This window comes from Pan troglodytes, chromosome 13 (assembly GCF_028858775.2).
Source record: "Pan troglodytes isolate AG18354 chromosome 13, NHGRI_mPanTro3-v2.0_pri, whole genome shotgun sequence".
Taxonomy (NCBI): domain Eukaryota; kingdom Metazoa; phylum Chordata; class Mammalia; order Primates; family Hominidae; genus Pan; species Pan troglodytes.
In genome coordinates this window covers 71589399-71608796 of record NC_072411.2, presented here as the reverse complement: position 1 = coordinate 71608796, position 19398 = coordinate 71589399, and the positions used below count along the sequence as shown (strand labels likewise).

At 38.4% G+C, this 19398-nt stretch overlaps 1 protein-coding gene across 9 annotated transcripts in view; it reads left to right on the top strand.

The window, feature by feature from the left end:
• Positions 1-19398, top strand: part of FASTKD1 (FAST kinase domains 1) — a 44293-nt gene that overhangs the window by 6504 nt on the left and 18391 nt on the right. For 8 of the 9 annotated variants that reach the window (XR_010150128.1, XM_016949985.4, XM_016949984.4 and 5 more), the window contains 4 exons: positions 4101-4226; positions 6787-7185; positions 10275-10385; positions 12316-12447. Coding sequence is in view for 8 of the 9 variants with exons in the window: in XM_016949985.4 (XP_016805474.2) it covers positions 4101-4226; positions 6787-7185; positions 10275-10385; positions 12316-12447 (768 nt within the window). In the remaining variant the exon portion in view is untranslated. Of the gene's footprint in view, positions 1-1793; positions 1968-4100; positions 4227-6786; positions 7186-10274; positions 10386-12315; positions 12448-19398 lie in introns of those variants that run through there. The other variant, XM_054679941.2, reaches the window with a different exon arrangement.

Genomic DNA, 19398 nt, shown 5'->3' with positions numbered 1-19398 from the left:
TCTTATTCCTTTTGCTAACAGTACAAATTATCTATTTACTGGATCTTTGGGGTTAGATTTGTTGATAATAGGTCACAACATTTTATTTCTCTTCAAAGCAAGGATACGTTATGTGTATTATGCAGCTTGAACAAATCACTTGTAAAATAGGTGGTCTTTTGTGTTTTACAATTACTGTATTAATTAAATTACATGTATGATTGTATTTTATAGTGAATCAAGCATTTCTTTTAAATTTTTCTTTATTTCAAAATAACTCAGAAGTACAATGATCTTGCTAAAATATCTATAAACTTATTTATTTATTTATTTTTTGAGACAGAGTCTCGCTCTGTTGCCCAGGCGGGAGCATAGTGGTGTGATCTCAGCTCACTGCAAGCTCTGCCTTCTGGGTTCAAGTGATTGTCCTGCCTCAACCTCCCAAGTAGCTGGGACTACAGGCACCTGCCACCACACCTAGCTAATTTTTGTATTTTTAGTAGAGACAGGGTTTCACCATATTGGCCAGGCTGGCCTCAAACTCCTGACCTCGTGATCTGCCCACCTTGGCCTCCCAAAGTGCTGGGATTACAGGTGTGAGCCACTGTGCCCAGCCTGTTTTATAAATATAATTTGTAATGATTTAAATGGGGTAGATTATTCTGGATTAGTACTATATGATGAATCATGGCAAGGATAATTAACATGTATTTGAAATCCATATATATTTTTTTCTTTTGGGATAGGGTCTGGCTCTGTTACCCAGGGTGGAGTACAGTGGTACAACCAGGGCTCACTGCAGCCTCAGACTTCCAGGCTCAAGCCATCGTCCTATCTCAGCCTCCCAAGTTTCTGGGACCACAGGTGGATGCCACCACGCCCAGCTAATTTTTATATTTTTAGTAGAGATGGGATTTCGCCATGTTGCCAGGTTGGTCTTGAACTCCTGGGCTCAAGGAATCCTCCTACCTTGGCCTCCCAAGAAATCCAAATTTTTTTAAAAAAACTTTTTATTATAGAATATTTTTAACATTTACAAAAGGAGAAAGAGTAGTACAACGAATTCCCATGTACCCATCCTCCAGCTTCAACAGTTGTCAACACATAGCCAGTCTTGTTTTATCTATATCCCCTCCCACTCTCAGTATACTTCAGTATATTTTAAATAATATCATTTCATCTTTAAATACCTCAGTATGTTTCTCTAAGGACTTTTAAAAAATATAGAACCAGCTGGGCATGGTGGCACACGCTTGTAGTTTCAGCTACTCAGAAGGCTGAGGTGGCACAGTAAAGGATACAATCAACAAAGTGAAGCGAGAGTACACAGAAGGGTAGAAAATATTGGCAAACTACCCATCTGACAAGGGATTAATAACCAGAATATATAAGGAGCTCAAACAACTCTAATTAGGAAAAAGTCTAATAATCCAATCAAAAAATGGGCAAAAGATTTGAGTAGAGATTTCTCAAAAGACCCGTGCAAATGGCAAACAGGCATATGAAAAGGTGCAACATCAGAAAAATGCAAATCAAAACTACAATGAGACATCAGCTCACCACAGTTAAAATGGCTTATATCCAAAAGACATGCCATAACAAATGCTGGCAAGGATGTGGAGAAAAGGGAACCCTGCACACTGTTTTTGGGAATGTAAATTAGTATAAGCTCTATGGAGAACGGTTTGGAGGTTCCCCCAAAAACTAAAAATTGAGCTAGCATGTGATCCAGTAATCCCACTGCCTGGGTATATACCCAAAAGACAGGAAATCAATATATTGAAGAGATATCTGTACTCTTACGTTTATTGCAGCACTGTATACAATAGCTAAGATTTGAAAGCAACATAAGTGTCCATCAACAGATGAATGGATAAAGAAAATGTGGTGGCTGGGTGCGGTGGCTCACGCCTGTAATCCCAGCACTTTGGGAGGCCAAGGCGGGCGGATCAAGAGGTCAGGAGATCGAGACCATCCTGGCTAACAAGGTGAAACTCCGTTTCTACTAAAAATACAAAAAATTAGTTGGGTGTGGTGGCGGGCGCCTATAGTCCCAGCTACTCGTGAGGCTGAAGCAGGAGAATGGCGTGAACTCGGGAGGCGGAGCTTACAGTGAGCCGAGATCGCGCCACTGCACTCCAGCCTGGGTGACAGAGCGAGACTCCCTCTCAAAAAAAAAAAAAGACAAAAAAAAAAAAAAAAAAAAAAAGCCGGGTGTGGTGGCTCACGCCTGTAATCCCAGCACTTTCGGAGGCCGAGGCGGACTGATTACCTGAGGTCAGGAGTTCGAGACCAGCCTCAACATGGAGAAACCCTGTCTCTACTAAAAATACAAAATTAGCTGGGCGTGGTGGTGCATGCCTGTAATCCCAGCTACTCGGGAGGCTGAGGCAGGAGAATTGTTTGAACCTGGGAGGCGGAGGTTGCAGTGAACCGAGATCGCGCCATTGCACTCCAGCCTGGGGCAACAAGAGCGAAACTCCGTCTCAAAAAAAAAAAAAAAAAGAAAAGAAAAATGTGGTATATATACACAATGGGGTAATATTCAGCCGTTAAAAAAAATGATATCCTGTCATTTGCAACATGGGTGGAACTGGAGATTATTATGTTAAGTGAAATAAGCCAGGCACAGAAAGATAAACGTCGCATGCTTTCACTCATTTGTGGGAGCTAAAAATCAAAACAATTGAACTAATGGACGTAGAGAGCAGAACGATGGTTACCAGAGGCTGGGAAGGGTAACGGGCGATTGTGGGGGAGGTGGGGATGGTTAATGGGTAAAAAAAAAAATAAAATGAATAAGACCTACTATTTGACAGCACAACAGGGTGATTATAGTCAATAATAACTTAATTATACATTTTAAAGTAACTTAGAACGTAATTGGATCGTTTGTAACTCAGAGGATAAATGCCTGAGGGAATGGATACTCCATTTTTCATGATGTGTTTATTTTGCGTTGCATGCTTGTATCAAAATATCTCATGTACCCCATAAATATATGTACCTACTATGTACCCACAAAAAAATTTTTTTTTTAATTTTAATAAAAATGCTGAGGTTGGAGGATCACTTGAGCCTAGATGTTCAAGTCCAGCCTGGGCAACATAGTGAGACACTGTGTCTTAAAAACATAATAAAATTGATAAAGTTAAATTTAAATTTTCGATATTACCTAGTACCTTGTCTGTGTTCAAATTTTGTTGATTGTCTTATAAAGGTCTTTTTATAGGCAGTTTATTTAAATCAGTTTCTGAGTAAGGTTCGCAATTACTGTGTCTCTTAAATTTTTTTGTTTCTTTTTAAGTAAACTTTACAGAAAAATAATGTATAAAAATTATACTAGTCATAAGCATACAGCATGATGAATTTTAATATACTGATCACTGCTATGTAATAGCACCAAGATAAGGAAACAACATCATTAGTTCTTTTCATGTTCTCTTCTAGTCCTCTCACCCAAAAAGGATCTTGACCTCTAACACCATAAATTGTTTCTATAGAAATGGAATCCTATAGTATGTACCCTTATAGTTTAGTTTGCTCAGTATGTTTTAAGGATTTATCCATTATGTTGTATGATTCCATAATTTTATTCTATTGTATGAATATGTGCAGTTTATCCATTGTACTCTTGATGGACATTCGGGTTTTTTGCAGGGTTTTGCTATTACATATGTGTTGCTGTGAATTTTCTTATGCTTGTTTTTTAGTGAATTCAAAGTCATAAAATCTGTAACAGTTCCTTTTTCCTCTCTTTTGTCTTGCCATTTTCTTGTGGAAGAAATTGGATCATTTCTCCTATTAAAAAAATTCATAGCACTGTTGTAGTAGCAGCCATTATATTTGTTAATATGCAACCTTGAGTCAAAATTGTTCTGTCATCTAAAAAAATTAAGTAAATCATTCAAATAATTTTTAGTGATTTTCCCCCTTTCAAAACCTTTCTACAGTATCTGACTTTTTAACTGTTGCCATGTTACTTTTATAATAATAACATTTTAGAAAAAAAAATTTTATGTAATTTACTATTTTGATTGCTTTTAATTTTATAACTATGTATTAGGTGTTTTAAGTGAAAGTAAATACTAATGTTCTCCTTTGTATATTTCCTTTAATAGGTTTGATATTAAACTGCTCTCAGAATTTTCCTCTTGCCTAGCAGATCAGCATTTGTATTTTAGTCCATTAATGGGAAAAATAGCTGATATTGTTCATAGGAACTTGGAAACCACACAGGACTTAAGGTAAATTTATTTAGGGAATCTTGTGTTGTGGTGGAAATATCCTGGGCTTTGGATGTGGATGCAGTCAGATTTGCTACTCTTAGTTTATGTGACTTAAGGGTAATTTACTTAAGCTCTTGGAAGTTCGTTATCCTCATCTGCAAAAGAGGGATAGTAATAGCTACTTTGCAATATTGCTGTGGGGATTAGACATAAGGTACATAAAGTGTAATACAATATTGTTGAGGTCTGTGGAGGATCTGAGTTTTTACCTATTTGCAAGCTAAGTTTGCCTGCCACATTTTCCTACGTGTGCCGTAGGAAGGCCTGAGACTCCGAGGTCAGAGACAGAGGACTTTGTTTTTTATAGCAATAGCAGTAGCAGAGTACCAGAATTTTCTTGTGTTGATTCCCTGAGCTCTCGTTCCCATAATGGGTTGTGATCCAGGAGAGGAGCTCTGAGCTTAGGAAACCTGAATCTTTTATAATAAAGCATGCCTACTCTGCTCCAACAGGAGACATTATCTCTATTCTCCTAGGCTGTTTGCTATGCAAACATCCTTGAAAAGATAGTTCTGAACAAAGGCAGTCAGAAACCCACTGAAAATGGCCTCTGAATAAGTATCTAGAACATAGAAGTTTCTCAGTAATGGATAGTAGATATTATTATTATATCATGAAGTAAACCCAAGAAGTATTTAAATTAAGTATGAATTCACTGGCCAGGCATGGTGGATCACACCTGTAATCCCAGCACTTTGGGAGGCCGAAGTGGGTGGATCACTTAATGTCAGGAGTTCGAGACCAGCCTGGCCAACATGGCAAAAATCCCATCTCTACAAAAAATACGAAATTAGCTGGGCATGGTGGTGGGCGCCTGTAATCCCAGCTACTCGGGAGGCTGAGGCACAGGAATTACTTGAACCTGGGAGGTGGAGGTTGCAGTGAGCTGAGATTGTGCCACTGCACTCCAGCCTGGGCAACAGAGCAAGACTCTGTCTCAAAACAACAATAACAAAAAACAAAAAAAACCCAGCAACAAAACTTGAAACAACAACAACAAAATCCAAAAAAACCCCAAAAATAAATTAATAAATAATTAATTTACAATAAATTAATAAATAATTTATAATAAATTAATAAATAATTGAGTTACAATAAATTAATAAATAATTTATAATAAATAATCAATTTACTATAAATTAATAAATAATCAATTTACTATAAATTAATAAATAATCAATTTACTATAAATTAATAAATAATTAATTTACTATAAATTAATAAATAATTAATTTACTATAAATTAATTATTAATTTACTATAAATTAATAATTAATTTACTATAAATTAATAATTAATTTACTACAAATTAATTAATTTACTACAAATTAATAATTAATTTACTACAAATTAATAAATAATTTACTATAAATTAATAAATAATTTACTATAAATTAATAAATAATTTACTATAAATTAATAAATAATTTACTATAAATTAATAAATAATTTACAATAAATTAAATAATTTACAATAAATTAATAAATAATTTACAATAAATTAATAAATAATTTACAATAAATTAATAAATAAATAATCGATTTATAATAGATTAATAAATAATTAATTTATAATAGATTAATAATTAATTTATAATAGATTAATAATTTATAATGGATTAATTTATAATTAATTTATAAACAAATTCACAAATTTTACATACAATTATGTCTTTTTTATTCTTTCCATCTGGGAATACTTTCTTTTCAGTTTCATAAAGGAGAGTTAATAATTACATTTGCTGAATGTCAAGGAACTATTAATTTGAAACTAACATTTAAGGAGTTTCTCTGGTTTTCATACCAGTGGTTTGAGGGTTTGTTTTGTTTTTAACATAAGATTACTTACTGTCAATGCTAACCTTCATAATCCAGTACTATGATTGTCTTTGGCATTTCAGATACAGCTTTTTCTCTCATATTTACAAAGTGATTAGCACTTTGGTAAAATTAAATTATAGTAGTTTCCTGCTTTTCTTGCCCCACTCCACCCTACTTCCCTGCCTTTTTTTTTTTTTCTTTTGAGATGGAGTCTCCCTCTGTTTCCCTGACTGGAGTGCAATGATGCAACCTCTGCCTCCTGGGTTCAAGCGATTTTCCTGCCTCAGCCTCCTGAGTAGCTGGGATTACAGGTGCTCGCCACCACGTCCAGCTAATTTTTATATTTTTAGTGGAGATGGGGTTTCACCATGTTGCCAGGCTGGTCTCGAACTCCTGACCACAAGTGATCTGCCCACCTCGGCCTCCCAAAGTTCTGGGATTACAGGCATGAGCCACCATGCCCAGCCCCCTGCCTTTTTAAAAAAAAAAATACACTTATGTGGCTGGGTGCAGTGGCTCATGCCTGTAATCCCAGCACTTTGGGAGGCTGAGGTGGGAGGATTGCTTAAGCCCAGGAGTTTGAGACCAGCCCTGGCAACATAGCAAGACTCTGTTTCTACAAAAAAAAAAAAAAAAAAAAAAAGAATTGATCATTCTTAATTGATGTAAAAATCTTTGCATCTTTTTTCTTTTTCAGTTCCTTGTCTGTCTTGATGGTCAACATATCTTCTTTAATATCACGACATTTTCAACAACAACTGGTGAACAAAACAGAACTTCTTTTTGACACCATAGATTCTTCTGAGGTCAACGTTGCAAAAAGCATAGCAAAGTTTCTTCGAAATGTTAGATATCGTTATCAACCACTATTAGAAAGATGTAATAATGTATTTTTAAGTAATGTGGACCACCTTGATTTGGATTCCATCAGTAAAATACTTAGTGTATACAAATTTCTACAATTTAATAGTTTTGAATTTATTATAATGGCTAAAAAGAAGCTAACTGAAATGATTCCTCTGTGTAATCATCCTGCTAGCTTTGTAAAATTGTTTGTAGCATTGGGACCCATTGCAGGACCTGAAGAAAAGAAACAGTAAGTTCAGTTTAAAATGCATTACTTTTTTTGTTGTGAATACGTGGAGCCTTCAAGCTTAGGTCTCCTTGCAGCTCTGGAAGGTACAAATATCACCCTATTAGGTTGTGGAAGGGAAAATAATCTCTTATGCTCTGCTCCGTGATTCTTTTTCTGATTATTCTAATTTACATCTCAAACTCTTAGTCTGTTGCTGTGTTCTGAAAGGTAAACCTCTGATACTGGGCCAACATGAAAAAAAATGAGGGGAAACGCCATGTGTTTTTATTCTCCCTTTCGTGCTACGTGACTGGATTTACACACATAAGACTCCCCCACCCAGTGTAAGTCTGTGGAATATTTAGAATTATAGTAGTCATAGCAGAGGGCCATTTTATGCTTTGCTGTCTTCATCACAATAATCATCAAAGCATTTATTATGCACTGGGCATATGTTCCCATGTCAGGTTTGAGCAAATTTTGTGTGGCGCCTCTCATTTAGGAATTTCCAGTTTTGCTAGATATTGATGTAGGTAGTAATATTTGAAATATAATGATGAGCAAATATTAAATTAACATACAAATACGGTTAATAGATAAGAGTTTCTCTTCCTAGGCCATGTGACTGGATTTATACTAGACATAAACTTCCCCCACCCAGCATAATTGTATGAAATATTTAGAATTACAAGCTGGGCACGACGTTGCACGCCTTTAATCCCATCACTTTGGGAGGCCGAGGCAGGTGGATCCCTGGATCCCAGGAATTTGAGACCAGCCTAGGCAAGATGATGAAACCTTGTCTGTACAAAAAAATACAAAATTAGCCAGATGTGGTGGTGCCCACCTAGAGTCCCAGCTACTCATGAGGATCACCTGAGCCCAAGGAGGTTGAGCCTGCAGTGAACTGACATTGCGCCATTGAATTCCAGCCTGGGCACAGAATGAAACCTTGTCTCAAAAGAAAAAGTAAAAGAAAAAAATAAGAATTTTATATAATAGTCCTAACACATAAGTATGATTAGTAGATTCACTTAAGCAGGGGTTCCAAGACTTGCACAATAGGGGAATCTGTATCATTACTCTGTTAGGGAAAACTTTACGGAGAAAGTTTTATTTTTTAAGAGTACTTTGTGGCTGGGCGCGGTGGATCATGCCTGTAATCCCAGCACTTTGGGAGGCCAAGGCAGGTGGATCACCTGAGGTCGGGAGTTCAAGACCACCCAGACCAACATGGAGGAACCCCGTCTCTACTAAAAATACAAGATAAGTCGGGCATGATGGCAGTGCCTGTAGTCCCAGCTACTCGGGAGGCTGAGGCAGGAGAATCGCTTGAACCCGGGAGGTGCAGGTTGCAGTAAGCCAAGATCGCGCCATTACACTCCAGCCTGGGCAACAAGAGCGAAACTCTGACTCAAAAAAAAAAAAAAGTACTTTGAATTATATGAAAAAATTTAAGAGCACATCTTAAGACTATATCAAGATGGAAACAAGGTGATTATTAAAAAAAACTATTGGGGCCCAGCATGGTGGTTCACACCTGTAATCTGAGCACTTTGGGAGGCCAATGCTGGCAGATCACTTGAAGTCGGGAGTTTGAGACCAGCCTGGCCAACATGGTGAAACCCCGACTCTACTAAAAATACAAAAAAAAAGGGCCGGGTGTGGTGGCTCATGCCTGTTATCCCAGCACCTTGGGAGGCTGAGGCGGTTGGATCACTTGAGGTCAGGAGTTCGAGACCAGCCTGGCCAACATGGTGAAACCCCGTTTCTAGTAAAAATATAGAAAATTAGCCGGGCGTGGTGGTGGGCACCTGTAATCTCAGCTACTTGGGAGGCTGAGGCAGGAGAATCGCTTGAACCTGGGAGACTGAGGTTGCAGTGAGCCAGGATTGCGCCATTGCACTCCAGCCTGGGCACCAGGAGCGAAACTCTGTCTCAAAAAACAAACAAAAAAATAAAAAAATAATTAGCCGGGAGTGATGGCAGGTGCAATGGTGGACATCTCTAATCCCAGCTACTCTGGAGGCTGAGGCAGGAGAATCGCTTGAACCTGGGAGGCGGAGGTTGCAGTGAGCTATCATGCCCCTGCACTCCAGCCTGGGCAACAGAGTGAGACTCCATCTCAAAACACGAAGAAACACACACACGAACAAACTTTATTGGAACCGTTTTTTGTCACCAAGTACTGTTAAAATCTCAGTGCTAAAGCAATAAAACAGTTGGTTTAACTGAGTCTGTCTTCAAGGAATTTATATTGCAATTGAGAGGATAGATATAATTGAAATATGTAAATACTGTAACAACATAGTTTATGAAGAAACAATAAAATTAGTGATATGGGTAGTGCTGTGAGCAGACAGAAGTGAGAGAAAAATATAGACTGAAGTGGTTGGGAAAAGTTTGTGGAGAAACTGGGTTTGAAACCTTTGAAAAGGTTGGTGGAAAGGATGGCATGGAGTTATCCAGTGTGAATAGACAATTAGTTTATCCTATCCTCAGATGTCACGTTTCGAGCTTGCTTTCTAAATGATTCTAAAAAACACACGTATCATGGTACTTAACATTACTGCACTACTTTGGATAGTTCAAATGACAACTAATCATAGTCAAAATGGACCAGCTTTGTTAATTTTCAGTTTCTACTGTTATATCAAGTGCTTAGTATATGAGATTTCTGATAATATGCAGGTTTATTGACTCCTAAATGTTCCTATTCAGTTTTAAAACATTTGGGAAATTGCCAGAATATCAACTGTTCATTTCTTAGCTCTCTAGTATTGAATAATTTCACTGAATCATTGTATTTTATAACCATTATAACCTTGTATTATTTGAAAATCTTAAAATATCTTTTACCTGTATTTTTCAAACAGTTTAAGATTGGATTATAATGAGGCCTGAATTTCATTGAAGAAGACAATACATTTTTCTTTATTCAGTAATATTTTATATTCGAGTAATGTGGGGAGAACACTAGAATTATATATTGGATTCAGTTTTTGTTTATTTTTTTTTTTCCTATTTGTTACCCAAGAACTGTTATTTAAAAAAAATTGCAAGCTAATTTTCAGTCTTTCAACCAAAAACTTTTTTTTTTTTGCTTCTAGACTTAAATCAACTATGTTATTGATGTCAGAGGACCTAACTGGCGAGCAAGCCCTGGCAGTGTTGGGAGCAATGGGAGATATGGAAAGCAGAAATTCATGTCTGATTAAAAGGTATCTTTTCTGAAATTTACGACGTTAAGTTTGTTGTCATTCACAAGCACCTATTTTTTTCTAAGGAAAAATGGTTTTCTTCTTTAATCTACCAGTTGTTTTGAAGAAATAAGGAATTAATGCTTAAGCCACTGTTTATGTTCTACTTTGTTTTTCTTTTCTTTTTTTTTGTTTTTTTTGAGACAGAGTCTCACTCTGTTGCCCAGGCTGGAGTGCAGTGGCACTATCTCTGCTTACTGCAACCTCTGCTTCCCTGGTTCAAGCGATTCTCTTGCCTCAGCCTCCTGAGTAGCTGGGACTACAGGCGCCCACCACCATGCCCCAGCTAATTTTGTTTGTTTGTTTGTTTGTTTGTTTTTGAGACAGAGTCTTGCTCTGTTGCCCAGGCTTGAGTGCAGTGGTGCCATCTCGGCTCACTGCAACCTCTGCCCCAGACGGGTTCAAGCGATTCTCCTGTCTCAGCCTCCTGAGTAGCCCGGATTACAGGCGTGTGCCACCACGCCTGGCTAATTTTTGTATTTTTAGTAGAAGCGGGGTTTCACTGTGTTGACCAGGCTGGTCTGGAGCTCCTGACCTCAAGTGATGCACCCACCTCAACCTCCCAGAGTGCTGGGATTACAGGCCTGAGCCACCGCACCCAGCCCTCCAGGCTGGTCTTGAACTCCTGACCTCAAGTGATCCGCTCACTTCGGCATCCCAAAGTGTTGAGCCACTGTGCCTGGCCGTTTTTTTTTTTTGTTTTGTTTTTTTGTTTTGAGACAGGGTATGGCTCTGTTGCTGAGGCTAGAGTGCAGTGGTGCCATCACAACTCACTGCACCCTCCACCTCCCAGGCTCAATTGATCCTCCCGTCTCAGCCTCCTGAGTACCTGGGACTACAGGCACGTGTCGCCATGCCCACTAATTTTTGTATTTTTTGTAGAGATGGTGTTTTGCCATGTTACCCAGGCTGGTCTCCAACTCCTGGGCTCAAGGAATCCATCCGCCTCAGCCTCCCAAAGTGCTGGTTTGTTTTTCAAAGTAGAAATGACAATTGTTTATAGCTTTTTCATTTTATTTGTGCTATTACACTCAAGCAGAGCATCATAACCTTGTAAAATAGAGAGCATAAAGACCCTCCTTTTATTTTTTTCTTTTTGTTTTCTTACTTTTCTTTCTTAGTTTTAAAATTTTTTGTAGAGATAGGGTCTTACTATTTTGCCCAGTCTGATCTTGAACTCCTGGGCTCAAGCAATTCTCCCAAAATTACCACCAAGGCTGTAATTTTCAAAAGGAAAGTTTCTGCAGCACAGTCAATGTCTATATGAACTTGAATTGTCTCACACCACAATGTTACCTTGAAGTCATACTGCCATTTGTCGGCTTTTTGGTAACTTGAGATTTCAGAAGAAAAAATATATACTTACATTTTTACATATGCTTAATTGTACATGCCTAATTTTTCATGACCTATTATATGTTCCTTTATTTTAATATTTCTTTGTCCCATTTTTTTCCAACTTACTGCCTCTTAGCATTTCCCTTTGCTTTTAAGCATCTTCATTTGAGGGCCAGTGGATTTACGGAAGAAAATTAAATTAGTTTTGCTAATTATTGGTAACTCTTGGTAAAGATTTTGTTATGGGGAGGATGTGGAAGTTGATGCTGTGTGAGATTTGTTTAATTGAGGAAGAAAAACTATGCTTTTCTCTTCTTGTACTATTGATAAGTGAATGTTATTTTATTCACACTTAATTGATTGCTTTTACTTCATTCTGTTTTAGTTGTTTACATTTCTAGAGCCACCTTGAGACATTTCTTCAAGAATAGAGAATCTCATCTCATTCATTGCCATTTCTCCAGCACAGAACGGAGTGTCTGGTGTGAAAGCACCATAGTAAATGTGTAATAAATGAATGAACTGGTTATAATATATGCTCTATCCTTTTTAGAGTTACTTCAGTTCTGCATAAACATTTGGATAGCTATAAACCATTAGAGTTGTTGAAGATAACTCAAGAATTGACTTTTCTGCGTTTCCAAAGGAAGGAGTTTTTTGTGAAACTTAGAGAATTACTGCTTAGGTAAGATTAAAATAGAAATTTTGTTTAGTGTTTCGTTTTCTAGCCACAATATTTGTTTTGTTTAACTATGTACAGTGGTGCTAGAAGTTATGGAGGCAAAATTGTGAAGCTTATTAGTAAAAATGTTAAGACACTTTATCTCCCTCCGTGGCCATTCTGCCAGTGCCCATGCTGGGTATATTTTGAAACGGAAATGAGGCCAGCAGGGTGATGAGTTCCCTAGGGGAGGAATGGCAATAAACTGATGAATAGCAAAGCCATTCTCCTTTCCTGCAAAATGGAGTCACCATGAAAAGATTGGGACTGCTGACGAAAGTTAAACTCCATTTGGGAGCATTCATATTTAGGGCCTTTCGGTCTTGCATTCATGCCTATTTTAAGGCTTATTAAATTTTTGAGAATAAGACATAATGGTGATGTTGGGGAAAAAGTGTTTTATTTTCTTTTCCTCTTTTTTTTTTGAGATGGAGTCTCACTTTGTTGCCCAGGCTGGAGTGCAGTAGAGCAATCTTGGCTCACTGCAACCTCTGCCTCCCCAGTTCAAGCAATTCTCCTGCCTCAGCCTCCTGAGTAGCTGGGAATACAGGTGCATACCACCACACCCTGTTAATTTTTGTAATTTTAGTAGAGATGGGATTTCACTGTATTGGTCAGGCTGGTTTCGAACTCCTGACCTCAGGTGATCCACCTGCCTCAGCCTCCCAAAGTGTTGGGATTACAGATGTGAGCCACCATGCCCGGCGAAAAAGTGTTTTCATGTAGAATTTTCCCTTTATAATTTAAAATCACCTTATTTTCTACAGGTGTATTTTTTTTTTTTTTTTCTTTTTTTTTTTTTAGAGACAGGGTCTCACTCTGTCCCGTGGGCTGGAGTGCAGTGGTGCAATCATAGCTCACGGCAGCCAATCATAACTTGCTGTAGCCTCGAAGTCCTGGGCTGAAGTGATCCTCCCGCCTCAGCCTCCCAAGTAGTAGTGCTACCAAACTTGGCTAATTTTTTTTTTTTTTTTGTAGAGATGGGGGTCTCACTTTGTTGCCCAAGCTGGAGGGCAGTGGCATGATCATAGCTTACCACATCTTCAAACTCACGGGCTCAAGCAATCCTACCACCTCAGCCTCCTGAGTAGCTGGTTTTACAGGCTTGAACCAGCATGCCCATCTAGTTTGATTTCTTACCGTTATTTATTTATTTTTTTTGAGATGGAGTCTCGCTCTGTCGCCCAGGCTGGAGTGCAGTGGCACGATCTCAGCTCACTGCAAGCTCTGCCACCTGGGTTCACGCCATTCTCCTGCCTCAGCCTCCTGAGCAGCTGGGACTACAGGTGCCCGCCGCCACACCTGGCTAATTTTTTGTATTTTTTTTTTTTTTAGTAGAGATGGGGTTTCACTGTGTTAGCCAGGATGGTCTCGATCTTCTGACCTCGTGGTCTGCCCGCCTCAGCCTCCCAAAGTGCCGGGATTACAGGCGTGAGCCACTGCGCCCGGCCTGATTTCTTACTGTGATTTCTGAAAGACCAAGCATATAGTTGAAAATGATTTTTATTATAATAAAGTGATATGCCATTATGGTTAAAAAGGTTTTGAACTGAGTAATATGAAATAACATGTTATCAGATGAGAATTTAGCGTATTAGGATGTTATAAGAAAGTTTATCTTTTTCTTGAAAAATAACTTTCTTCTTAAGATGGTAAGATGATAAGATGCTTATTGTTTCTTCACCCTTTCCATATTTAGTCTAGAATTTCACATAGACTACCTCTCAATTATGAATTTTATGTTCTAAATTAGAAATTATACACTAGCCCAGGCATGATTTATGTCTGCACAGTGGGTTTGGTTTTTTTTTTTTTTTTTTGCATGCTTTTAAAAAATTTTCTATATTTTTATGTTTTTATTTATTTTTATTTTTGTATTTGTTGTTTTTTGAGATGCAGTCTCGCCCTGTCACCCAGGCTGCAGTAGAGCATGATCTCGGCTCACTGCAACCTCCGCCTCCCAGGTTCAAGCGATTTTCCTGTCAGCCTCCCAAGTAGCTGAGATTACAGGCATGAGGCACCATGCCTGGCTAATTTTTGTATTTTTGGTAGAGACTAGGTTTCACCATGTTGGCCAGGCTTATCTTGAACTCCTGACCTCAAGTGATCTGCCTGCTTTGGCCTCCGAAAGTGCTGGGATTACAAGCATGAGCCACTGCACCTGGCCTATGTTTTATGTTTTTAAGAAATATTTCAGTAGCTTTTGGGGTACAAGTTGTTTTTTGTTACATGGATGAATTGTATAGTGGTGAATTCTGAGATTTTAAGTGCACCTATCACCTGAGTAATGTACTTAGTACCTAATGTGTTGTTTTTTTGTCCCTAGCTCGCCTACCAACCTCTCTTTTCTGAGTCTGTAACGTCCATTATATATCACTCTGTATGCCTTTGCGTACTCATAGCTTAGCTCCCACTTGTAAGTGAAAGTATACAATTTTTTATTTTCCCCTCCTGTGTTACTTCACTTAGAATAATGGCCTTCAGCTCCACCCAAGTTGCTGAAAAGACATTATTTTGTTCCTTTTAATGGCTGATTAAAGGTGTATTAAATATACACCATGATATCCATGGTGTATATTTACCACATTTTCTTTATGCACTTATTAGTCAATGGGCATTTAGGTTGGTTAACATCTTTGCAATTGTCAATTGTGCTGCTGTAAACATACATTGCACAGTGTTTTTTAAAAAAATTAAATTATTCAGTACTGATGAATACTTCTAGGTATGTTAACAGAAAAATAAGAGCAGGAGTGGGAGCATCAAAGAAGATTTCATTTTCCTGTAATGTTTTGTTGCTTTTATGAAAAGACTTGAAGCACATATACGATAATGTTAAAGCTTATTAAATTCTGAGTAAGGAGAGCCTTTATGTATCTCTGTAGTTTAAAATTATATCAAAAGTGTTTGAGTTACTAACATTTGAAAGTTTGGTGTTGTTATATAAAAATCATAGGCACTTCATGTTTCAGAATTACCTTCTTCCACTTCAGTGCAGATAATCTGAAGTAGATATTAGAAGGAATGTAGTCTATTTGAACTAATAATTTACATAAATTCTTATGTAAATAGGTCCTAGGTCCTGAAACAGCTCAAAGAACCCAGAGTTTTCATGTACTGGAATAATGTCTGTTGTTGTTTTTTAACTTATTGAAATATAATCTACATAAAATATACATATGCCTTCCTCATTACCCTGTCCTCACCTCCAAGATTAACTATCTCTGTTTGTAACTGCATGGATTGGTTTTGCCTTTATACTTTATATAAATGGAATCATTAGTATGATTTCCTTTATTTTTTGAGATAGGGTCTCATTCGTTTTCCCAGGCTGGAGTACAGTGGCGTGATCTCGGCTCACTGCAACCTCAAGTGACCTCAAGTGACCCTCCTGCCTCAGCCTCCTGAGTAGCTGGGACTACAGGCACGTGCTACCACACCCAGCTACTTTTTGTATTTTTAGTAGAGATGGGGTTTTGCCATGTTGCCCAGGCTGGTCCCAAACTCCTGTGCTCAAGTAATCTGCCTGCCTTGGCCTCCCGAAGTGCTGGGGTTACAGGCATGAGCCACTGCGCCTGGTCAGTGTGATTTCTTTTGTGTCAGGCTTCTTTTGCTCAATACTAAGTTTATGAGATTTGTTTATGCTTTTGTCGTATAGTATTCTCTTGTAAGAATATAACAAAATTTATTTATTTATTCTATTGTTGATGGATATTCGATTTATTTCCAGTTTTTGGTTATTATCAGCAGTACTGTTTATGAACAAATTCATGTATATTTTTTAGTGAACATACATATTCATTTCTGTGTGCCAGCGAGTGTAATCATTGGTTCATAGGGTATGCATGTCCTCATCTTCAGTAGATGCTGCTGAACATTTTCTAAAGTGGTTTTACCAGTCCCTACTCCCACTAACAGAATGTACACATTCCTATTGCTCCATATCCGTGCCAACACTTGATATTTTTTTACTTTTTTTTCCCTATAACCCAGGACAGTGCTCATGCTTTTTAACTTGAGCTGTTCTGGTGGGTATGTTGTGGTATTGTAAATAAATATACGCAAATATCTAAGCTTTGACAATTGAGGAGGTATCACAAGGAAAAACACCAAGTGGAGGTTGGAGAAATAGTATCTGTTGGGGGTTTATTTGTAGAAAAGTATCTCAAGATTGGTAGCTCCACAATGATGCAGCTTTTTGAAGGCTTTCATTTCTTAATATAAAATAGTGTATTAATTTTTTGTGGTTATAAGAATTTTAATGCAGTACTAACTAAGTGCCTGGTTGTGTCAGGCACTGGGCCAAATATATAAAAATCATTTCAAAAATTTTGGAAAACAGAAAAAAGTATATTTGAGAGGCTGAGGCAGGAGGATCATTTGAGGCCAGGAATTCAAGACCAGTGTGTTCAACATAGCAAGCCTCCGTCTCTACAAAAAACTAAAGAATTAGCAGGGTGTAGTAGTTCATGCCTGTAGTCCTAGCTACTCAGGAGGCTGAGGCGGGAGGATCACTTGAGCCCAGGACCTCAAGCTTACAGTGAACTATGATCATGCCACAGCACTCCAGCCTGGGCTATAGAGTGAGACCCTATCTCTAAAAAAGAAAAGAAAGGAAAAAAAATATAAAGAAGAAAATAAAAATTATTCATAAACTCATTCATCCACTGTCAACAATATAGTTTATTTCCTTGTTGTATACTACATATATGTATTTTTTTTCCTAGTTGACCATACAATTTTGTTTGTTTGTTTTTGGCCATTTTACCTTGTACATCATTAAGAACTACATCATTAAGAACTTTTTATAAACCTTTTATAATGGCTGGTTAATACCCATCATATGACTGTACCATAATTCACTTATTACTATTCCCCCTCATTATTTAGATTGTTTTCACATTTTAGCCATGTAAAAAATATGATAAGGCATGGTGGTGTGCACCTGTATCCCAGCTACACCCAGCTATGTTTGGGAAGCCGAGGCAGGAGGATCACTTGAGCCCAAGAGTTGGAGATCAGCCTGGGAAACATCGTAAGACTCCCTCTTAAAATAAAAAAAAAGATGAATAACAACACACATCTTTTACCTGGATTTTATATTAGTTTATTAGGTTAGTTTCCCAGACAGGGATTGACCATGTCAAATGATAAAATTAAAATACTTTTAAAGTTTTCAAAGCCGTACTGCTAAATTACTTTCCAGGAAGTTACACCAACTTTTTAAGTTTACTAATAGTGAATGAGAATGCCTGTATCAGTACACCCTTGCTAACACTGAGTATTAATATTACGATTATTTTAGTATGCTAATTTAAATATTTTAAATGGCCGGGCATAGTGGCTCATGCTTGTAATCCCAGGACTTTGGGAGACTGAGCTGGGAGGATTGTTTGAGCCCAGGAGTTCAAGACCAGCCTGGGCAATAAAGCAAGACCCTGTCTCAACAACAAAAAAACAAAAAATTAGCTGGGCGTTGTGGCATGTACCTATATCCCCAGTGTGTAGAGAGGCTGAGGCAGGAGGAGTACTTGAGCCCAGGAGGTGAAGGCTGCAATGAGCTATATTACGCCACTGCCCTCTAGCCTGGGCAACAGAGTGAGACCCTGTCTCCAGAAAAAAATTAATTTAAAAAATCTTTTAAAAGTAACTCAATGTATTTATTTATTTATTTTTATTTTTTATTTTTTTTTGAGATGGAGTTTCGCTCTTGTTGCCCAGGCTGGAGTGCAGTGGCACAATCTCGGCTCACCGCAACCTCCGCCTCCCAGGTTCAACCGATTCTCCTGCCTCAGCCGCCCGAGTAGCGGGGATTACAGCGCATTACGTGCGCCACCCCACCTGGCTAACTTTTTTGTATTTTTAGTAGAGACGGGGTTTTTCCATGTTGGTTAGGCTGGTCTCGAACTCCCGACCTCAGGTAATCCGCCCACCTCGGCCTCCCAAAGGGATGGGATTACAGGCGTGAGCCACCACGCCTAGCTATTTATTTAATTTTTTGAGATGGAGTCTCGCTCTGTCGGCCAGGCTGGAGTGCAGTGGTGCGATCTCGGCTCACTGCAAGCTCCGCCTCCCGGGTTCACGCCATTCTCCTGTCTCAGCCTCCTGAGTAGCTGGGACTACAGGCGCCCACCACCATGCCCGGCTAATTTTTTTTTTTGTATTTTTAATAGAGATGGTGTTTCACCATGTTAGCCAGAATGGTCTCGATCTCCTGACCTCGTGATCTGCCCGCCTTGGGCTTCCAAAGTGCTGGGATTACAGGAGTGAGCTACCGCGCCCAGCCTCAATTTTGTTTTAATTTAGATTGTATTATTCCTTCCACTACTTCTATACCTAAAGTTTTTTTTTTTTTTTTTTTTTTTTTGAGGCGGAGTCTTGCTCTGTCACCCAGGCTGGAGTGCAGTGGCGTGATCTCGGCTCACTGCAACCTCCGCCTCCTGGGTTCAAGCGATTCTCATGCCTTAGCCTCCCTAGTAGCTAGGATTACAGGCATGTGCCACCACACCCGGCTAATTTTTTGTATTTTCAGTAGAGATGGGGTTTCATTATGTTGGCCAGGCTGGTCTCGAACTTCTGAGCTCAAGCTATCCCCCGCCTTGGCCTCTCAAAATGCTGGAATTAAAGGTGTGAGCCACCATGCCCGGCCCCAGTTTTTCAATTTTTTTTTTTTTTTTTTAACAATTATTGTCCTGGTGGTGGGACTCTTGCCATGGGGATTTGGGAATGAAGTAGAGAATGGGGTCAACTATGTCCTGTTTCTTTTGTTGTTGTTTGTTTATTCATTTGTTTTAAATGTTGGATTGTGTATCGGAAACAAAAAAGGAACCAATTTTATTACGTGATCACTGTATGCCAGGGCCTGACAGGTCATATCAGAAATTAAACCCAAGTTCTTTCTTCAGCAACAGCACT